The 19,990-nt window shown below is 46.2% G+C and overlaps 1 protein-coding gene across 1 annotated transcript; it reads left to right on the top strand.

The window, feature by feature from the left end:
- Positions 1 to 15,201: 15,201 nt before the first annotated feature.
- LOC119268209 lies at positions 15,202 to 19,954 on the top strand. Its single transcript, XM_037549786.1, has 2 exons — positions 15,202 to 15,666; positions 19,651 to 19,954. The coding sequence occupies exons 1-2, from the start codon at positions 15,339 to 15,341 to the stop codon at positions 19,767 to 19,769; spliced, it is 447 nt and encodes a 148-aa protein (XP_037405683.1). The 5' UTR covers positions 15,202 to 15,338; the 3' UTR covers positions 19,770 to 19,954.
- Positions 19,955 to 19,990: the final 36 nt, after the last annotated feature.

Here is a 19,990-nt window from a genome sequence, read left to right as displayed (position 1 = left end):
GAGTGAGACCCAACAAACCGTCATCGACTTTGCAAATGAAGCTCAACGTCAACACAATGCAAAGATCTTGACGATAAGAAATGACAACAGCATCGAGTTCAAGAACTACACCTTGGATGAGTTTCTTAGTGATAAGGGGATCAAGCATCAATATTCCGCACCTTACACGCCTCAACAAAATGGTGTAGCGGAGAGGAAGAACCGAACATTGATGAATGTGGCAAGGACCATGATGGTAGAGTTCAAGTCTCCATACAACTTTTGGGCCGAAGCCATCAACACCGCGTGTCATGCATCCAATCGGCTCTACCTACACAAAGGCTTGAACAAGACTCCATATGAGATACTCACCGGTAACAAGCCCAACCTCAAGTACTTTCAGGTGTTCGGGTGTAAGTGTTTCATTCTCAATAAAGGTGTTCGTTTGTCTAAATTTGAGGCTAGAGCTCATGAGGGCATATTTGTTGGTTATGCTACAAACTCTCATGCTTACCATGTCCTCAACAAGTCCACCAGACTCATTGAGGAGACGTGTAACGTGGAATTTGATGAGAATAACGGCTCCCAAGTGGAGCAAAGTGGTACTTGTGATGTAGGTGATGAAATTCCTCCCCAATGCATAATAATAATGGGTGTTGGTAATATCCTACCCATTAAGGAACCCCTTGTGGCCGAAGGAGAAGGACAATGTTCCTCTCAAGTGGAACCATCACCAACCCAAGACCCACACGCTTCCGAAGAACAAAGTGAAGGCCCTCAACCAAATGAACAAGGTCAAGGGCAAGATCAACCTCAAGTTGGTGGTGAACCACCAAGTGATGCCCAAGGTCAAGTTCTCACCACCGAGCAAGTTTAAGATCAAGAGCAAGCTCAAGATCAAGAACAAGCTCAAGACGACACTCAAGATGATCAAGTTACCACTCCTCAACTCTCTCTCCTGAGGAGGAATTGGAGCGTCGTGCCACCAAGATTGCATCCAAGCTCACTACCAAAGATCATCTCATGACGAATGTGCTTGGAAGCTTAAGAAAGGTGGTGATCACTCATAGACAATTAGCAAACTATTGTGAACATCACGCGTTTGTTTCTTGTGTTGAACCCCAAAAGGTCTATGAGGCGCTCGAGGATCCGGATTGGCTTAATGCCAAGCATGAAGAACTCAATAACTTTGAGCACAACAAGGTGTGGAGATTGGTGCCAAGGCCAACGGGAAACCATAATGTCATTGGAACCAAGTGGATATTCAAGAACAAGCAAGATGCTCATGGAATTATTGTTCGCAACAAGGCTCATTTGGTAGCACAAGGCTACTCCCAAGTCGAGGGTATCGACTATGGTGAAACCTTTGCTTCTGTTGCTCACCTTGAATCTATTTGTTTGTTGATTGCTTATGCTTCTCATCATAACTTCAAGTTGCAACAAATGGATGTGAAGAGTGCTTTTCTTAATGGTCCTATTAATGAGTTGGTGTATGTCAAACAACCCCCGGGGTTTGAGGATCCCGAGTTCCCCAATCATGTGTACCAACTCGATAAGGCACTCTATGGGCTTAAACAAGCCCCACGTGTGTGGTATGAGCACCTTACCAAATTGTTAAAAGATGGTGGGTTTGAAATTGGGAAAATCGACCCCGCTCTTTTTACTAAGAAGGTCAAAGGGGAGTTGTTTGTATGACAACTATATGTTGATAATATTATCTTTGGTTCCCCTAACAAAGCTTTCAATGAGGAGTTTGCCGCTCTCATGACCTCGAAGTTCAAGATGTCCATGATGGGAGAGTTGAAGTTCTTTCTCAGGTTTGAAATCAAGCAAAGAAGAGAAGGAACCTTCATCAACCAAGCCAAATACACTCAAGACATGCTCAAGAGATTCAAGCTAAATGATGTCAAGCCGGCTTCCACTCCAATGCTTGTCAAATGCCAACTTGACTAGATCCCAATGGTAAAGCGGTGGATCAAAAGGTATATCGCTCCATGATTGGCTCCTTGATTTACCTTTGTTCATCTAGACCGGATATCATGTTGAGTGTGGGAATGTGTGCACATTTCAAGCCGCACCTAAGGAAAGCCACTATGTGGCGGTCAAGCGAATCTTTCGATATTTGGCTCATACCCCAAAATTTGGCTTATGGTACCCAAGAGGATCTAACTTCAACCTTGTGGGATTTTCGGACTCAGATTGGGCAAGAAACAAAGTGGATAGGAAGTCAACTTTCGGAGGGTGCCAATTTCTTGGTTGCTCTTTGGTGAGTTGGTCTTCTAAGAAGCAAAGTTGTGTATCTCTCTCACCCACTGAAGCGGAGTATGTGGCCGCCGGTAGTTGTTGTGCTCAACTTCTTTGGATGAGGCAAACTTTAAAGGATTACGGTGTCATTTGTGACAAAGTGCCTCTTTGGTGTGACAATGAAAGTGCCATCAAGATTTCTCTCAACCCGGTGCAACACTTCAAGACGAAGCATATTGAGATTCGGTATCACTTCATTCAGGGTCATATTAGACGAGTGGAGATCGAGCTCAACTATGTCAACACTCATGATAACCTTGCAAATATCTTCACGAAGCCCTTGGATGAAGCAAGATTTCGCGAGTTAAGGCATGAGCTAAATATCATTGATTCGAGCAATGTGGCTTGAACTTTGCACACCCCACCATACTCATCGTGATGTCTTGTTTAGGTGTAGGCATGGACATAGGGGAGTGTTGTTCTCTCAATGAACTCTCCCTCCCCCCATTATGCATAAATTGATCAACTCTTTCACATTATCCATTTTTTATGGTACTTGTGCTTCAAAGACGAGTTTCGGTCATGGGCACAAGGTTAAAATCTTCACTGTGCCATACCAATTGACTCAAACATAGGTGGCCTCGGCCACAGCCCTCCTTTGAAAGGTGGTTGCTTGAGTAGCTTCCTTAGGATGTTGTTTGTGCTTTGAGTTACTCCAAGTTGATCTTGGTTTCTTGGTCTTTTTGAACTTGGAGTATCTCTTCCTTGTGCTTTTCTCTTGAGTCTCTATCCCAAGCCTTTCCCTATGCTTCAACCCCTAGTCTACATAAGCCATTTGTTCCCTGTTTGGGATGTTCTATCTCCCTGCCGGCGGTACTACCGATGTGAGGGAACGGTACTACCGCTCTAAGTGATACTACCGTTCTTTCAGCAGTACTACCGCTCGAGCAGTACTACTGGGCCTCCTGCCCGGAAGTAGTACCGGGGCGGTACTATCGCTGCCCCTAGCGGTACTACCGCTTAGCGGGACGCAGTGGGAGTATGTATCGGGCAGGGGGAGTTCTGACTCCCCCATACCCTTTCATTCTCCCTCCGCACGTCTCTCTCTCTCTCTCTCACTCAGGCGTCGAAGAACAGCCCGGCCGCCGCTCCGGCTGCCCGATTTCGTGACGTCTTCAACGATTCTGGCCGGTGGAATCGTTCCCCACCACCTCCTCTTGCCATGGAACTCGGTGTTGCCCTCCTTTGTTGCTCCTATGGTTCTCTCCTTTGAATCTATGTTTCTAGGGCAATGTGTGGTGGTTTCTCGATTTTTGGCTAAATCGGGGCTTGAGTAGGACGTTGAATGACTGCTAGATAGGAGGATTGAAGTTTTAGTGGAGCATTTCTCAATTTGTGATCTCCGGAACTACCGGATCTGGGGATTCTGTTTTCCCGTTCCCAGAGCGGTACTACCGCCCCTGTGCAGCAGTACTACCGCTCGGGCAGTACTACCGCCCCAGTTCCATGGTACCACCGCTCGAGGCCCCAAATTCTAGAATGCTCCCTAAACCTTCCTTTCTCACCTTTGTTTCTTCCTGGCTTATGCATAGTCTGTATTCATGTTTTCCCTTGCGGTTTTGTGTCACTTCTGGTGGTAGTAGCTCCAAGGTCCGTCACAAGAATGTGAATCCCCATCCAAGCGTGGTCGCACCTATCATGCCAGAATTGTGTATTCCGAAGATGAAGAAGAGATTGCCCCCACACCTCTGTCAGCCCATCGTCAGTCTACCAGGAACAAGGGCAAGTCAAATGTCAAGTCAACCGCTGCTCGCAAGAAGAAGGAACCGGTCAAGACGGCCGCTGAGTTAAAGCAGAATGAGTATTGGCAATATCGTGAGCAAAACCCCTACCTCATTCCTCAGGATCCTTCTCTGGTTGGCTCACCATTCTGGAATAAGGACCAATCACTTGTGTACTTTGATCGGATCAAGGGAAGGAAGAATCTATTTGTCAAGACCAAGTCAATCAACATGGAACATATGGAGAAGTACCAGGCCTACTTTGGAGAAGCTCGTGCCCTCTTTGAATACCTCAACATCGTGCCCCTCATGACCTTCAACTATGACTTTGATGCAGAGTTGGTTGCTCAGTTCTTTGCAACCATCTGGTATGGCACAAACTCAGAGCGCACATTGATCTGGATGACCAATGGCAGGAAGTTGCGCACCACTTGGGGTGCGTTTATGGCACTTCTTGGATATCCTGATGAGGGGCTGAGGAAGCCTCTTGGCCTTCATCCTCACCACGAGGAAGGGCCTACTCACAAGGATGAGCTGAAGCCTCATATAATTATCACCAAGACTGAGAAGGGCGTCAAGAAAGAGCTTAAGCCATTCTTTGACATTATGCATCGCATCTTTCGACACACTCTCTTTTCTCGCATTGGCAACTTGGACATGGTGCATGGCCATCTTGTGGATATGCTCATGTTGTGCCACTCTGAGAAGGGCACGAATGCCATCTTGGATGTCTCTCATGTCATGTGGAAGGAGCTAGTGAGTGCTATCTATGGAGATCATTGCCCAATTTATGCTCCTTTCATCTTCAAGATGATTCAGACTACCTGGAGCTCCACTTTCCCTGGTGTGCCACTTGAGAACGGACCCTTGACTCCTCATGATGTTCTCAACTTGCATCAGAAGGAGCTTTGGGCCTCTACTACTTGTCCTAAGGCGGTTGTGTCTTCAGCTTCTGGAGAGGATCAGGGTGATGGTGGTGGTCCTGCTCTCGGCACAGAGCATTCTTCTGGACAGTCAGGTTGGGCGGCCAAGCTCAAGCATAAGGTGAAGAAGCTCTTTTTCCTTCAGACCGATGTTCAGCATAAGATGTACTTGGCACATGTGGATGCCAAGAAGTCTCGTCAGGAGAGGAAGGCGATCATGAGGAAGCTTGAGATCCCAGTTCAGGATGGCTCTGAGGACCGTATCACTCCGGAGGACAAGTGGATCTCTTCGTACTCTCACTGGATGGACTCAGATGAGTCCAATGCTGCTACTTCTGCTCCAGCTCAGGATTAGGAGATCAAGGAGGAGTCCGATGGGTCTGAGGAGGAGTCTGCTGATGGGTCTGATTCTGAGGAGGAGTTTGATGAGTCCATGGGTGGAGACTAGTGCCATATGGAGTTGCCTTAGGTCACTCTCTACCCCTTTTTGGTGTCTCTCACTAGTAGAAAAAGGGCCTGCAGTCCTGGTTCATAAGGGCCTTTAGTCCTGGTTCTTGAACCGGGACTAAAGGGTCGGTACTAATGCCCTGACCCTTTAGTCCCGGTTCAAACCAGAACCGGGACTAAAGGCCCTCCACGTGGTCGCTGCCTGGAGGTCCACCTTTAGTCCCGGTTGGTAACACCAATCGGTACTAAAAGTAATTTTCTGATTTTTTTTGAAAAAAAAATTTGAAATTTTTTTTATTTTCAAATTTCTGATTTATTTTAACCTCTAATCTCTAATCACCCCTCTCATCACTGCTCAATTTAATCTCTAATCACCCCACATCATTCCAAATCATCTAACTTCCCGGACGGTCACCCATCCTCCCACTCCCCCGGCCTGAGCACGCTTAACTTCCAGGTTCTATTCTCCCTCGTTTCCAAGTCTGCACTCGTTGTTTTCCTGACAATAGTAAGATGTTAATCCTATTAACCCTCAGGATTTTAGCTTGAGCATGAAGTCACACATTTCACTGTTTGAGTTTGAAACTATTGTTCTAAAAAACAATAATTATTTAGTAACACTAATATTTCTTGAATAAGTAGTTTGACCATTGTTTGATCACAGTTTGACCATAGTTTGACCAGATTTGACTAAAATTCAAAAAAACTGAAATAATTATTTAATAACACTAATATTCTCGAATAATTATTTAGTAACACTAATACTTCTTGAATAAGTAGTTTGACCATAGTTTGACCAGATTTAATGAAAATTTAAAAAAACTGAAATTTGAGCATAACTTTTTTTCCTTTTGGAATTTGAGGATTCTACAAATTTGCAAACAGGCCATAGGCTGTCTCCATCGGATGTAACTTTTCGAGTAGATGATTTTTCATATAAAAAACTTTTTAATCCGAGTTCGTATGCAAAAGTTATGCCCATTTTACAAATTCCAGAGAGATTTTGTAAATAAAGTCGAAATTAATATTTGTAAATTTTCCCAACAACTAGACCACATATCACATGGGAAACTTATTTTATTTTATTTTATTGACATTTCCATCATTTTCTTTTGTTTTTTCTAAAACTGAAAAGGCGGTCCACGAGGGGGGGGGGAGTTTGAAAATTGGACCTTTAGTACCGGTTCGTGCCATGAACCGGTACCAATGCCTCAAAGGCCATTAGTCCCGGTTGGTGGCACCAACCGGTACTAAAGGGTGCCACCAACCGGGACTAATGGACATCGCACCCTTTAGTCCCGGTTCGTGGCATGAACCGGGACTAAAGGGCCCAGGTGAACCGAGACTAATGCCTTAGCCGCACGAACCGGGACTAATGCACCCATTGGTCCCGGTTCTGGACTGAACCGGGACTAATGGGGTTACCCGGCCTGGACCAAAGCCCCCTTTTTCTACTAGTGTCTATGCCAAAGGGGAGAGGTTTAGGACCGGGGATTTGTCTTTCTACAGGGTGTTGTTGAGTCACAAGCTTGGTTCTTGTTGCTTTTGTGTTTCTACTTGTGAACTCTTTTCCTTCGTTTGCTTTGGTTTGTTGTGAGACTCTATCGTATGGTGTAAGACATATGCTACCCTAGTTAATCTTATTATGTCTCTATGTGCATGAATGTTTGATCTTTTGTCTTATTAATTTCCTTGCTTAAATGTCCCTTATATCATTGCAAGGATTGCCCGGTCTATAAAATATAGGGGGAGTGTCGATCCTAGTATGTGTGTTGTGCAGTCCAAAGCACATCTATTGAATGCACACATCTAGGGGGAGCCTGTCTATATTTTATAGATTCTTGGGTTTGCTTATGCTCTTTATATATCTCTTTGTGCAAATCACGTATTGTCATCAATCCACCAAAACGAGGGAGATTGTAAGGGCATATTTCTCCCTAAGTGGTTCTGGTGATTGATGACAATGCTTTTGCGGACTAATCGTGTGCATTGAGCATTTCAGATATCTCATGGCTAGGCACTAGACGATTCGACGCCCCTCGGAGCCTTTCGAAGACGGCGGTTTTTCTACGTTTCTTTTTTGATGGATTTGAGTCATAGGAAAGCCGTACTATTAAGAGGGGGTCTGCTTTGGAAAGGTATGTGTGGAATCGACACGTACACAGCCTCATATGCACCCATAGCCTCCTTCCATCTCCGGAGCATTTCCTCTGTTTCCAGTAGTGTTTTCAGAATCTTGCCAGCGGTAGTACCGCCTGTGCCTACGGTAGTACCGCTGGTACTTCCGTGGTAGTACCGCTTAGGGTTTCCATGAGCGTGCAACTTTCGGTTGCCTATTTGTATTTCATAGTAGTAGAGCGGTATTACTGCGGTAGTACCGCTTTGGCGGTACTACAGCCCATACTACCGTCTCCACTACCGCTTGTGGGGTTTTCTTACGTGCAAGGTTCTGTTCCTACTTTGCCACAAGCGAAAGTAGAGAGGCACTAGGATGGTTGTACTGCTTGGCACGGTACTACTACCCCTGGCACCCTGTACTACCGCTGCCTCTCCAGGACTAAGACCCAAAGCGGTAGTACCGCTCGGGTCAGCGATAGTATCGCTCCAGCGGCACTACCGTAGCTACACTCTGTGTAGTCTTAGGCATGTGCGGAGTTGTACCGCCTAAGCGGTAGTACCGCTTAGCTGCGGGCTGGGCAGAAAACAGTTGGATTCTTGATCCCCTATATAAAGGGGGGTCTTCTTCCTTCTATGGTTGACCTCTTCTCTTCAAAGCTCCATTGTTGCTCAAAGCTCCATTTTCGCCCGATCTCTCTCCCTAGCCAATCAAACTTATTGATTTTCTAGGGATTGGTTGAGAAGACCCCGATCTACACTTCCACCAAGATAAATTTGATTCCCCCACTAATCCCTTGCGGATCTTGTTACTCTTGGGTGTTTGAGCACCCTAGACGGTTGAGGTCACCGCGGAGCTATATTCCATTGTGGTGAAGCTTCATGGTGCCGTTGGGGGGCTCCAATTAAGTTGTGGAGATTGCCCCAACCTTGTTTCTAAAGGTTCGGTCGCCGCCTCCAAGGGCACCAATAGTGGAATCACGGCATCTCGCATTGTGTGATGGCGTGAGGAGAATACGGTGGCCCTAGTGGCTTCTTGGGGAGCATTGTGCCTCCACACCGCTCCAACGGAGACGTACTTCCTCTCAAAGGGAAGGAACTTCGGTAACACACCCTCGTCTCCACCGGCTCCACTCTTGGTTATCTCTCACCGTCACTTGTGCAAGCTTTATTGTGTTGTATCCCTTGCTTGCTTGTGTGCTTGTTGTTGTTGCATTATATAGGTTGCTCACCTAGTTGCATATCTAGACAACCTACTTTGATGCAAAGTTTAATTTGGTAAAGAAAAGCTAAAAATTGTTAGTTGCCTATTCACCCCCACCCTCTCTAGTCAATTATATCAATCCTTTCACCGGGCATGGTGAGTATCGTAGGAACGGATAATTCTTGTGCGGTGGTCAGAGGAGAGGTGTGGAACGGCGGCGGAGGAGAACCACCGTGGGGCCCGGGTGTACCGTTTGAGGTTAAGGACTTGTAGAGTTCTGGCAAGGGTGTGGCGGGGCGGCCGGGAGGATGGGTGGTGGAGCGGCGACGAAGGCAAGAGATGATGACGAAAGGAGAGAAAATTGAAGGATGGAGGCATGGGGTTCGAGAGTGATTTTGGTGAGGTTTGGGGTGTCGGGGGTGATGGGGTCCTACGTAGCTGTTGTCCGGACTCCCGCAAAGCCCCCTCCCAGTTTGTCTCGGGTTTACGGGAAAAAGTGTGTTTGGACCATTGGACAGACCGATACATTTTCTGTTGGATGGCTAAACACGTTGTCGGATTTCGGGTTCCGGCAAAAAAGGTTCGAACACTGGGGTGCGGACGAAGATCTCTCCCCTCTCTAGCTCGCACACTCTACAATCTCACGGCCTAGCTCGACGAACCCAAAGAACATGAGACACAAGATTTATACTGGTTCGGGCCACCGTTGTGGTGTAATACCCTACTCCGGTGTGATGCGGTGGATTGCCTCTTGGGCTGAGGATGAACAGTACAAGGGAAGAACAGCCTCGCGAGGAGAGGTGTTCTTGTGCTTGGTGTGCTTGCGTGGTTCAAAGATCGGAATCTCCCTCTTTCTCCTCTCCCTTTTTCTCCTCTCCCTTTTTTGGTGGTGGCTAGTCCTATTTATAATGGCCCTGGTCCAAGTATTGAGCGGGAAGGGATCCCACAACGGCCAAATTCGAAGGGAGACAACTAGTGCGAGCTATCCTGACAAAAGTGGTCTTCGCCTGCCAAAGGCTCTGGTGGTGACGCCGTCTTGGGCTCCACGGTGACCTCCGTCTTGCCGTCCTGCTGGTCTTGGTCTTGTTGCACCGATATGGAAACATTTGTCTGATGCCTCGGGACTCCTCGCCTGCGCTTGCCCCTTTAGCACCAAAGAAGAAACGAAGACACTGCGCGCGCTGACGCCCGTCTGGTTCCAGTCGTCATGGCTTGCGTCACGGGAACCTCGCAGGTGTCCCTTGCCTTGATCTCTCCGCCCCTCGCAAGCCAGCCTGGCGATGCCACCCCTGAGGAGGTTTTGCGTCGTCCGTCTTGCGAGGCCTGGCCCCACGCGAGGGTCTTGAATATTTGCTGGTGAAGATGGGCCGTACGAAGCCGCGTTGCAGGCCGCAGGCAGGCAAATCTGGGGATCCCGTTTCCAAAACGCGACACACGTTTGAAACACGCGGTCTGAAAAGTTACGGACGGTTTAAAAGTCTGATTTGATGATGCCCTAAAGAGGTACTGTATGAGTGTATAGGGCAGGAGACGAGAGAGGTTGAAGAAGATCACAAAGCATTTCAATTGACGAGGTCTTTCACTCCATTAATAATTATAGCAGAAGCGTAACGTATCCAATCACTCTAGCCTCCGTAGATGGTTCATGATTAGATAACAGCATTAAGTTTGAATGTTGATGCATCAAGTGGCAGTAGGATAACTGCGCAAGGATTCAGTTGCATTTAGTTTGAATAGTATATCAGAGATTCATCCAGTAACTAGTCAGAGATTCAGGTATCATGCGTACACCACCGTACGTTCCATAAGCATGTCCCCTTCATGGATGGGAATGGATTGGTTGTCGAATTCCTCCACTTGAAGGCAGACAAGACAGGGCAACGAATAGAGATATATGAAAGCAACTCACAACGAGCTATAGTGGACGAAATGAGCAGGAAACAGAAACAAGGCAGTAGTAGAAGAGATGGTACCATCCTTTGAAAATATCAGAAGTGGACGAGCTTTCATGGACCCCAGTAGCCCAGTACCCTGAGGGGTGAGGCCGAAATCACTATTATGACCTTATCAGCAATTTTTGTCATAAACTAAACTTGATACGAAAAATATTTCACGATCTGACCCTTTTAGCAACGCACGGTCCGTGGCGTTTCTGAGCCACATAGAAACGCCGAGCTAGGTCGCGTTGTTGCTCCACATGAAAACGCCAAGCAAGCTCGCGTTTGTTTCTTCACATGGAAACGCCAGGGGCTTTGGCGTTTCTTCCCTATATGAAAACACCATTGGCAGTGGCGTTTCATGTGTGGCCTATTCATCTAAGCACTCTTTGATTTATATGGATAAAATATTCCAGCCACGTCGCAATCACAATAAATAATCTAGTAGCTCAAGTTATAAATATACGTACAAATACCCTTGAGCCTACAAAGAAAATAATAAAATATTTCGGCAATGTCACAAATCAAAGTGGATAATGGCCATCACGTACTAAGCATATGGCATGTCCTAAATGCATTGTTGAAGCATTGCAACAGGAATTTTGATGGACAGGAGGACACTTAGGACATGTCCTAGATAGACTCAGGATATTTCGAGCAACAACGCTGCTAACTAGGACAAGTCCTAAGAAAAATCAGATGGTAAGCTGAAACATGGGCGTTGTGTGTGCATGGGTCTACCTAAGTGAAGAAGTATGTGTGCATGGGCGTGGTATGTGCATGGGTCTACGTAAGCTGACACATTTGCCCCCCGTGGAGCATTTACCTACACCAAGCTCACGTAGCAGTAAGAACAGCTCGGTGCACCGACCACGGCCAACCAGTTAATAGCACCAGAAAGACACCTCCGATCGAGCATTTACCCACACCCAGCTCACGTAACAGTATGGTGCATGATGTACTAATAGCACCAGAAAGACACCTCCTGGTGGGACATGCACTTGATTTGTAGCGTTCGTTTGGATGATAGCAGCAGAATCAACTGGATCTGCTTGTGTGAGTCGACAAAGTTGTGGCCGGGCGCATAAGATACTGCTCCCTCCGGCAGTCAGCTTTACTATCTACTCTAGTTTTATTTATCCAGCAGGGTGCCGATCGGTCTGTGCTAATCAATACATGCTCCTGCCGATGGAGCTGTGGAGTACTACCACGTATGAAACGCCAAAACCAATGACGTTTACGTATAGGGCAGAAACGCCAAAGCCCTTGGCGTTGCTATGTGGAGATCCAACGCGAGTTACCTTGGTGTTTTTATATGAAGCAGCAACATAATCTAGCTCGGCGTTTTTAAATTGGGCAGAACCGTCGCGGGCTGTGGCGTTGCTAAAAAGGTCATATTGTAAAATACTTTCATGTCGAGTTTAATTTGTGTCGAAGATTGCTAATAAGGTTCAGTGATTTCGGCCGGTGGGTGATTGCAAATGCCTTGCCTAGTAATTTTTTTTGACAGAAGCCTTGCCTAGTATTACTACTAGTGCTACTCCTAAAATTCTTCCCTTGCACTCTATACCTTCCATACTGTGTTCTACTCCAGTACGTAACATGGCACAATCACTACTAGGCCAATTAACATAATTGTTTTCTATCAAGTATACTATCAAGAAAGCAGATTTGATCATCTGCAATATAAGAGCAGCTCTAGTAGAGTTGTCAAAAAGTCGATCGTCAAGATAGATGCAGTGATGATCGCTAAAAAATATGCAGGCTCAAGAAGTGCGCAAAGTCAGAATCACTAAAACAAAGTCTTTATGTTTCTCTTTAGTTTCTACGGTGACGATCACTAAACCATGGTGGGGGTAGTCAACATTGAAACCTTCCCCTCCCCTCGCATCTCTCCCTCCTCCTCGCGTCGCCTTCCCTCGGGCGGCGCCAGGGCCCCCGATCCCGCGCCGCCAACCCCTCCCTGCTCCTCCATCCCCAGCCACCGCTGTCACTGGCAAGGGCCACGGTGGCGGCGGGCCACGCTCCGCAGATCCAGGGCGGGTGGTTGCCGTGGTAGATCCGGTGAGGCGGAGGCGGCATCTCACGCGGGGAGGCCGGGGGCGACAGTCAGGGCGACGCCCCTGCTGCACGTTGGCGATGGGAACCTACATGACCGGCGGTGTGGCGACCGCGGGCACATGGGTGACTCCGATGGCTGCGGATCTGGCGTCCTGTCTAGATCCGTCTCGGTACAGCCTTGGACGGCCGGTGGCACGAGGAGGACCGGTGAGGGGCGGCTGGGGGCTCCCTACCGGCGTGCTGACGGCGGCCCTCATCTCCATGGCGAGGCTCCGTTCGGTTCTAGCCAGCTGCGAGGTTGGGGGACGCGGCTTTCGATGAAAATCACGCCGACTTCAGTCATGGCGGACGATGGTTGCGTCTATGACGTCGTTCCCTTCTCGAGGCATCGTTATTGCGGGTCGTGGCACCCCACTCGTGATGCTCCGGGGGAAACCCTAGATCTGGATCTACCGGATCGAACGATGATGGTACCTTTGATGCCGTTGTCCCTCCTGACTCCTGAGGGCATCATTTTGGAGCAAGCTCTAGTTGGACGGGACAAGCGGAAGAGCGGTGTCTCATCGAGCGCAAGGCCGACGGCGGCCCTCATCTCCATGGCGTGTGGACGGATTCGTGCAGGATGATGGGGTTGTCCGGCGTTGTGGTGGCGTCGACGGCAGGCCAGGCAAGGTCGATGGGTCCGTTGATGCTCTGAAGATGGACCGGTGGAAGATGGCGGCGGCAGCCTCCGAGAGTGCGTCGGTCCGATATGGGACCCAGTCCCGGTGTGTGGCTGGGCTGGGGCATACAGCTTTAGATGTTAGGGTTTGGTACAATGGCCGTTTGGTATTAGATCCGGATATTCGGCACACCTTTATCAATGGGATAGTAGTAGCAACAGGTGTTGCCTAGATGGTCGCTTCAGACTCGCTGATGTATTATTTTGTATGGTCTCTGTGAATAATTAATAAGTTGTCCACATGCATCGTCCAGATGCAGAGGCAGGGGGTTTATCCTTCTTTTCCAACAAAAATGTCAAGCTTCTTTACTAATTAAATATCAAAATTACAGCTTAAGTCAGCTAACAATCATTGTTGGCCACTCGTTGATTTTGTTCCAAGCTCCCCCACTGTCACATACTCCGTATAAGATACAACACTGTTTGCTTATAAGCATCCAAAGATTTGAACAAATAGCTGAAATTTATTAAACTAACTTCCCAAATAAATATATCCACTTTTTCTGCACCGAAAACCAGTCTGGGTAAAATGAACTTGATTTTATGGTGCTATCTGCAGGGAAGCAGAGAGCCACCGGTTGGTGATCACAATGTATCTGACACGACAAACAAATACATGTCTCAAAGTTCAAAGCCAGGGTAAGCGACAACTTTCTTTCTTAAGCCAGATAAAACAAATAAAATGCTAGAATGTATGTGGACTCACATTAATATAACATTTTTTTATCAATAGATCCTGTTAATTTACGGTCAATAGTTCAATCATAGAGAACCCTCCATCCAGCTAACCATGAATATAATATCCCAGTGAAAGGGACGTGTGAATAATAAAATATAGTCTGTCTCAATCTTGAAAGTTGACAAAATTGGCAGAAATGCCTTGTGGTGCTAGGCCTCCATGGGCTCCATGTTTTAATGCTTCGAAAATTCTGAAAAAGAATCCGCGGTATCATACGGATGTATACTGTGTGTATGCAAATTTTCATGAAAAAATACGTTGATGGGCGATTTACACAAAAAACAAATTGATGAGTTTAAAACAGTGAACAGTGCACATATAAAACCAACGATTTTCACTTTTTGTGTAGCTCGCGAATCAAATGTATTTTCGCATGAAATTTTACACACATGTAACATTTTTTTTATCAATAGATCCTGTTAATTTACGGTCAGTAGTTCAATCATAGAAAACCCTCCACCCAGCTAACCATGAATATAATATCCCAGTGAAAGGGACGTGTGAATAATAAAATATAGTCTGTCTCAATCTTGAAAGTTGACAAAATTGGCGGAAATGCCTTGTGGTGCTAGGCCTCCATGGGCTCCATGTTTTAATGCTTCGAAAATTCTGAAAAAGAATCCGCGGTATCACACGGATGTATACTGTGTGTATGCAATTTTTCATGAAAAAATACGTTGACGGGCGATTTACACAAAAAACAAATTGATGAGTTTGAAACAGTGAACAGTGCATATATAAAACCAACGATTTTCACTTTTTGTGTAGCTCGTGAATCAAATGTATTTTTGCATGAAATTTTACACACATGTACTCCCTCCGTTCTAAATTACTCGTCACAGAAATGGATGTATTTAGAACTAAAATACATCTAGATACATTCAAACTTGCGAGAAATAATTCGAAACGGAGGGAGTAGTATACATCCATATGTCAATGTGGAAAAAAAATCAGTTTGATTTAGTCATTGAATTTTTTAATGTTTCAAAAAGAAAAAACAGCTCCATGGAGCCTAGCGCCAAAACGCTGCACTCAGACAATATGTGGACGCATCTCCTGACATCCAAATCATCCACCGGCTAGAATTAAGCTTTGCCAAAAGAGACGACGAAGAAGTTTGCCAGGGGCCTCCCACTGCTTCGCCGCGCCGACCTTCTCTTGTGGCATCGCCCGTCTCAGGTGCTTTCATGGGTCCTGGTGTTGCGCCAGTGGTTGGTGGGGATCCTGTGGCGTATCCGGGATCCGGACACCGGCCAAGGCCGCGTGAGGCTTCAAGGACTCTTGGTGATCTTTCAGCTGATCCAGTTCAGTTGAGTTTTGTTGGGGGTCAGGCAGGCGGTCTTACCCATAACAGGGCCACGAGGGAGGAGGTCATAGCTTTTGACGGGATCCCAGATCCTGTTTCTGAGGGGCGGCGGATAAGCAGCCGTCTCCAGGAGCATCCGGATGTGGACGACATGCAGCTAAGGTGCGCTTTGCGGGCGGCCAAGCTTCATGACATTGAGGTCACTACTGGTATGTCTGTCAATATGTCTAATTCGATTTTGCATTTTTTCAATGATGAGATTGTCCACAATGCAAATCAATTAGGGGTCTCCCTAGGTAGTAATAGTACTGAAATCAATAAATCCGTTAATGATATTCTCGATCTTGAAGCGGAGCGCGCTTTGGAGATGATTCGTAACATATCAGGTGTTAAACCCATGAATGATCACGACATAGATGCGTTGGGAGTTAGGGCTCTTGATAGTTTTTGTGCGGATCTGGCCCTTGAGTTAGAGGAGGCTGAGGGACTCGATTCCCCTATGGCTTCGAGCCATGTAGATGTTCCAGAGGCTAAATCCCCAGAGCCCGGTTGTGAGGACCGGCAGGTGGATCCGTATAAGCCTAAGCGGAAGTGGAAACGGAAGGTTTATCCAGTTTCGGCTGTGCATAGAAGTGCTAGGATCCGTACCTCTAAAAAATTTCATGATGAAATATGAGAGGAATTTTTTGAAATAGCAGAGGTCTTAAGGACTTGGCTAAAAGAAGGTTTCTAGCGGAAGCATCTATTGACTACCAGTTGGATTTTATTGCCCTGTCCGAGACTGGAAGGGATAATTTTACCCCCCCCCCCCCAATTCCTTAGTACTTTATCCGGGGGTGTCGACTTTGACTGGCACTGCTTACCTCCAAGAGGAAGATCAGACGGGGTCCTACTCGGGGTTAGGTGTGACTCGTTGGAAGTGCGGGGTGTGATCATGGGAGATTTTGCGGTAAAATTTCGGGTCAAATCTAAAGCCGATGGGTTTAATTGGGCTTTAGTGGCGGTATATGGGGCCGCAGCCAGAACTCAAACCAGATTTTCTGGCTGATCTGGTTCGTATTTGTGGTAGCGAGCGACTCCCAATCCTAGTTGGGGGTGATTTTAACATTATTCAAAGGAGGGAGGAGAAGAATAATGATAATTTTGACGGCAGGTGGTCGTTTATGTTCAATACCATAATCGAAAGCTTGGATCTTAGAGAGATAGAACTTTCTGGTAGGAAATTCACTTGGGCTAATTCGCTACCTAACCCGACTTTTGAGAAGCTGAACCATGTTCTCGCTAGTGTCGAATGGGAACAAAAGTTCCCTCTCATAACTGTCCAGGCGTTATCGCGCGCAATTTCGGATCACACTCCGTTGCTGGTTGATTCTGGCGATCCATCTCATGTGGGGAATAAGAACATTTTTTCTTTTGAGCTCTCGTGGTTTGATAGAGAAGGGTTCTTTGAGTTGATTGCTAGAGAATGGGCTAAAGATTCAGGAGGAAGGACTCCTATCGAGAGATGGCAGAATAAGATTAGGCATCTGCGAAGATTCCTTCGTGGATGGGCTAAACATACGCATGGGATTTATAAGGCTGAGAAGGAAAGACTCCTTTTACTTATTCAGTCCCTAGACTTAAAAGCCGAATCCACTATTTTAGATACCAGAGAGCTGAAAACTAAGGTAGAGGCGGAATTGAGACTGAAAGATCTCCGTCAGGAGGAGGAATTGAAGCGGGCATTGCGAGCTAAGGTTCGCAAGATCATCCAAAGGGATGATAACACTTAGTTCTTTCACGTGATTGCCAATGGCAAGCACCGCAAGAAAAGGATATTTTCAGCTTGAGCAGGAAGAGGGGACGATTGTAGGTCAAGAAAATCTGAAAGTGTATATCACGAATTACTATAAGCAGCTATTTGGGCCGCCGGAAGATAACTATGTGTCCTTAGATGCGTCCAAGGTTGAGGATGTACCTCAACTTGCGTCGGACGAGAATGAAGTCTTGACTGCCCCATTTACGGAGAAAGAGGTGTCTGAGGCTATTTCACAAATGAACAACAATAAGGCTCCCGGGCCGGATGGCTTCCCCGCGGTGTTTTATAAAAAATGTTGGCATATCATCAAAGGGGATTTACTTTCAATGTTCCATGATCTTTTCTCTGGACAGCTTCAGTTGTTTCAACTTAATTTTGGAACGATTACTTTACACCCCAAGAAGACAGAGGCCGTTCGTATTGAGCAGTTCAGGCCCATCTATCTTCTTAATGTAATTTTCAAAAAAATTACCAAGGTCGGGACTAATAGGCTTATGCAAATTGCGCACTTTGTTGTGTAGCCGTCCCAAACTGCTTTCATGCCAGACAGAAACATCCTGTAAGGGGTTGTCGTTCTGCATGAAACACTCCATGAAATCCACTCAAAAAAACTAGACGGAGTAGTTTTCAAATTTAACTTTGAGAAGGCATACGACAAGGTCAAAAGGCCATTCCTTCAGCAGGCTTTGCGTATGAAAGGTTTTGATCAGGCCTGGAGACACCAGGTAGACTCCTTTACGCAAAAAGGGAGTGTTGGAATTAAAGTGAATGATGACATATGTCACTATTTTCAAACACACAAAGGACTGAGGCAAGGGGATCCGATGTCTCCTGTTCTCTTCAACATAGTGGCCGATATGTTGGCAATTCTTATAGGAAGGGCCAAGGATGCAGGTTAGGTAGGAGGCCTCGTCCCGCACTTAGTAGATGGAGGTGTATCCATTCTACAGTATGCCGATGATACTATCATTTTCATGGAGCGCGACTTGGCAAATGCTCGAAACATGAAGCTCGTGTTATGCTTGTTCGAACAATTGTTCGGGTTAAAGATTAACTTCCACAAGAGCGAGTTGTTCTATTTTGGAAGAGCTAATGATGAACAAGATGCGTACAAGCAATTGTTTGGGTGTGAATTGGGGGATCTACGTTGTACGTATTTAGGTATACCAATTCACCATGGTAAGCTAACCAACAGAGAATGGAAGTGCATTAGGATCGTTTTGAGAAGAAATTGAGTTGCTGGAAAGGCAAGCTGATGTCATACAGAGGACGATTAATTCTTATTAATTCGGTCCTCACGAGTATGCACATGTTTCTTCTCTCGTTCTTCGAGGTTCTAGTGGGAGTCCGGAAGAGGCTAGATTTTTACCGATCATGATTCTTTTGGCAGAGTGATGAAGTCAAGAGAAAATACAGACTTGCTAAATGGGATATCATCTGTAGGTCGAAAGACCAAGGGGGTCTAGGTATTGAGAATATGGAAGTGAAGAACAGATGTCCCCTTAGCAAGTGGTTGTTTAAGCTTTCTGTCGAGATGGAGGCCACTTGGGCTCAGATCTTGCGGAACAAGTACCTTCACTCCAGAACCTTGTCACAGGTGACAGTGAGGCTGACTGATTCGCATTTTTGGAAAGGACTGATGAGAGTTAAATCACTCTTTTTCAATAGGACAAGATTCATAGTTGGAAACGGTACTGCTACGAGGTTTTGGGAGGATACATGGCTAGGGGAGACGCCCCTCGCACTCCAATATCCTTCCTTGTATAACATTGTTCAGCGTAGAGACGCCTACGTTGCAACAGTGATGCAGTCCATTCCGCTTAATATCCAGTTTAGGAGGACGCTAGTGGGGACCCGTTGGGAAGCTTGGCTCCATCTTGTCCGAAGATTAATGGATGTTCAGCTGTCTCAACTGCCCGATCAGTTGTGCTGGAAACTAACTAAGAATGGCGAATTTTCGGTTAGATCCATGTATTTGGATGTTATCAACTCTAGTGTGATTCCTAGATCGAAACATGTTTGGAAAGTTAAAGTTCCTTTGAAAATCAAAGTGTTTATGTGGTTTGTGTATAAACAAGTTATTCTAATGAAGGATAATTTAGCAAAACGCAATTGGACATGATCTACCAGATGTAGTTTCTGTGACCAACACGAATCCATCAAACATCTCTTTCTGGATTGTCCCTTGGCAAAAAATTTGTGGCGGTCGGTCCACATAGCTTTTAACATTACTCCACCGAATTCCATCAATACATTATTTGGGACGTGACTTGATGGGATAAATTATGATACAACGAGACACATTCGTGTGGGAGTGTGTGCTTTACTGTGGGCAGTCTAGAATTGCATAAATGATTTGGTTTTTAACAGAACAACAAATATTCACTTTTTGCAGGTTATCTTCAGAGCCACCGCGTTGATCCACATGTGGTCGTTACTCACTTCGACGGAGGCCAGGGAGCGTTTGGTTACTGCGTCTACCCGATGGGAGATGATAGCACGGGGTATTTTTAACCGGTTTGGATGGCGGTCATGTAATAAGATAGGCATGTAGTGCTCTTATTTTTTTATGCCAGCCGGTTGTGGCTTTTCCTTTATCTGTTCAGCTCTTGTGGAGCCTTTTTCTTTTATTGGTCGAGACTTGAAGACTTATGTTGGATATTTTGCTTATTAATAATATTAGTTGTATGCATCATTCAGATGCAGAGGTTGGGGCATACCCCCTTTTCGAATAA

This window comes from Triticum dicoccoides, chromosome 3A (genome assembly GCF_002162155.2).
Source record: "Triticum dicoccoides isolate Atlit2015 ecotype Zavitan chromosome 3A, WEW_v2.0, whole genome shotgun sequence".
NCBI classification, from domain to species: Eukaryota; Viridiplantae; Streptophyta; class Magnoliopsida; order Poales; family Poaceae; genus Triticum; species Triticum dicoccoides.
This window is presented reverse-complemented; position numbering and strand designations above follow the sequence as displayed.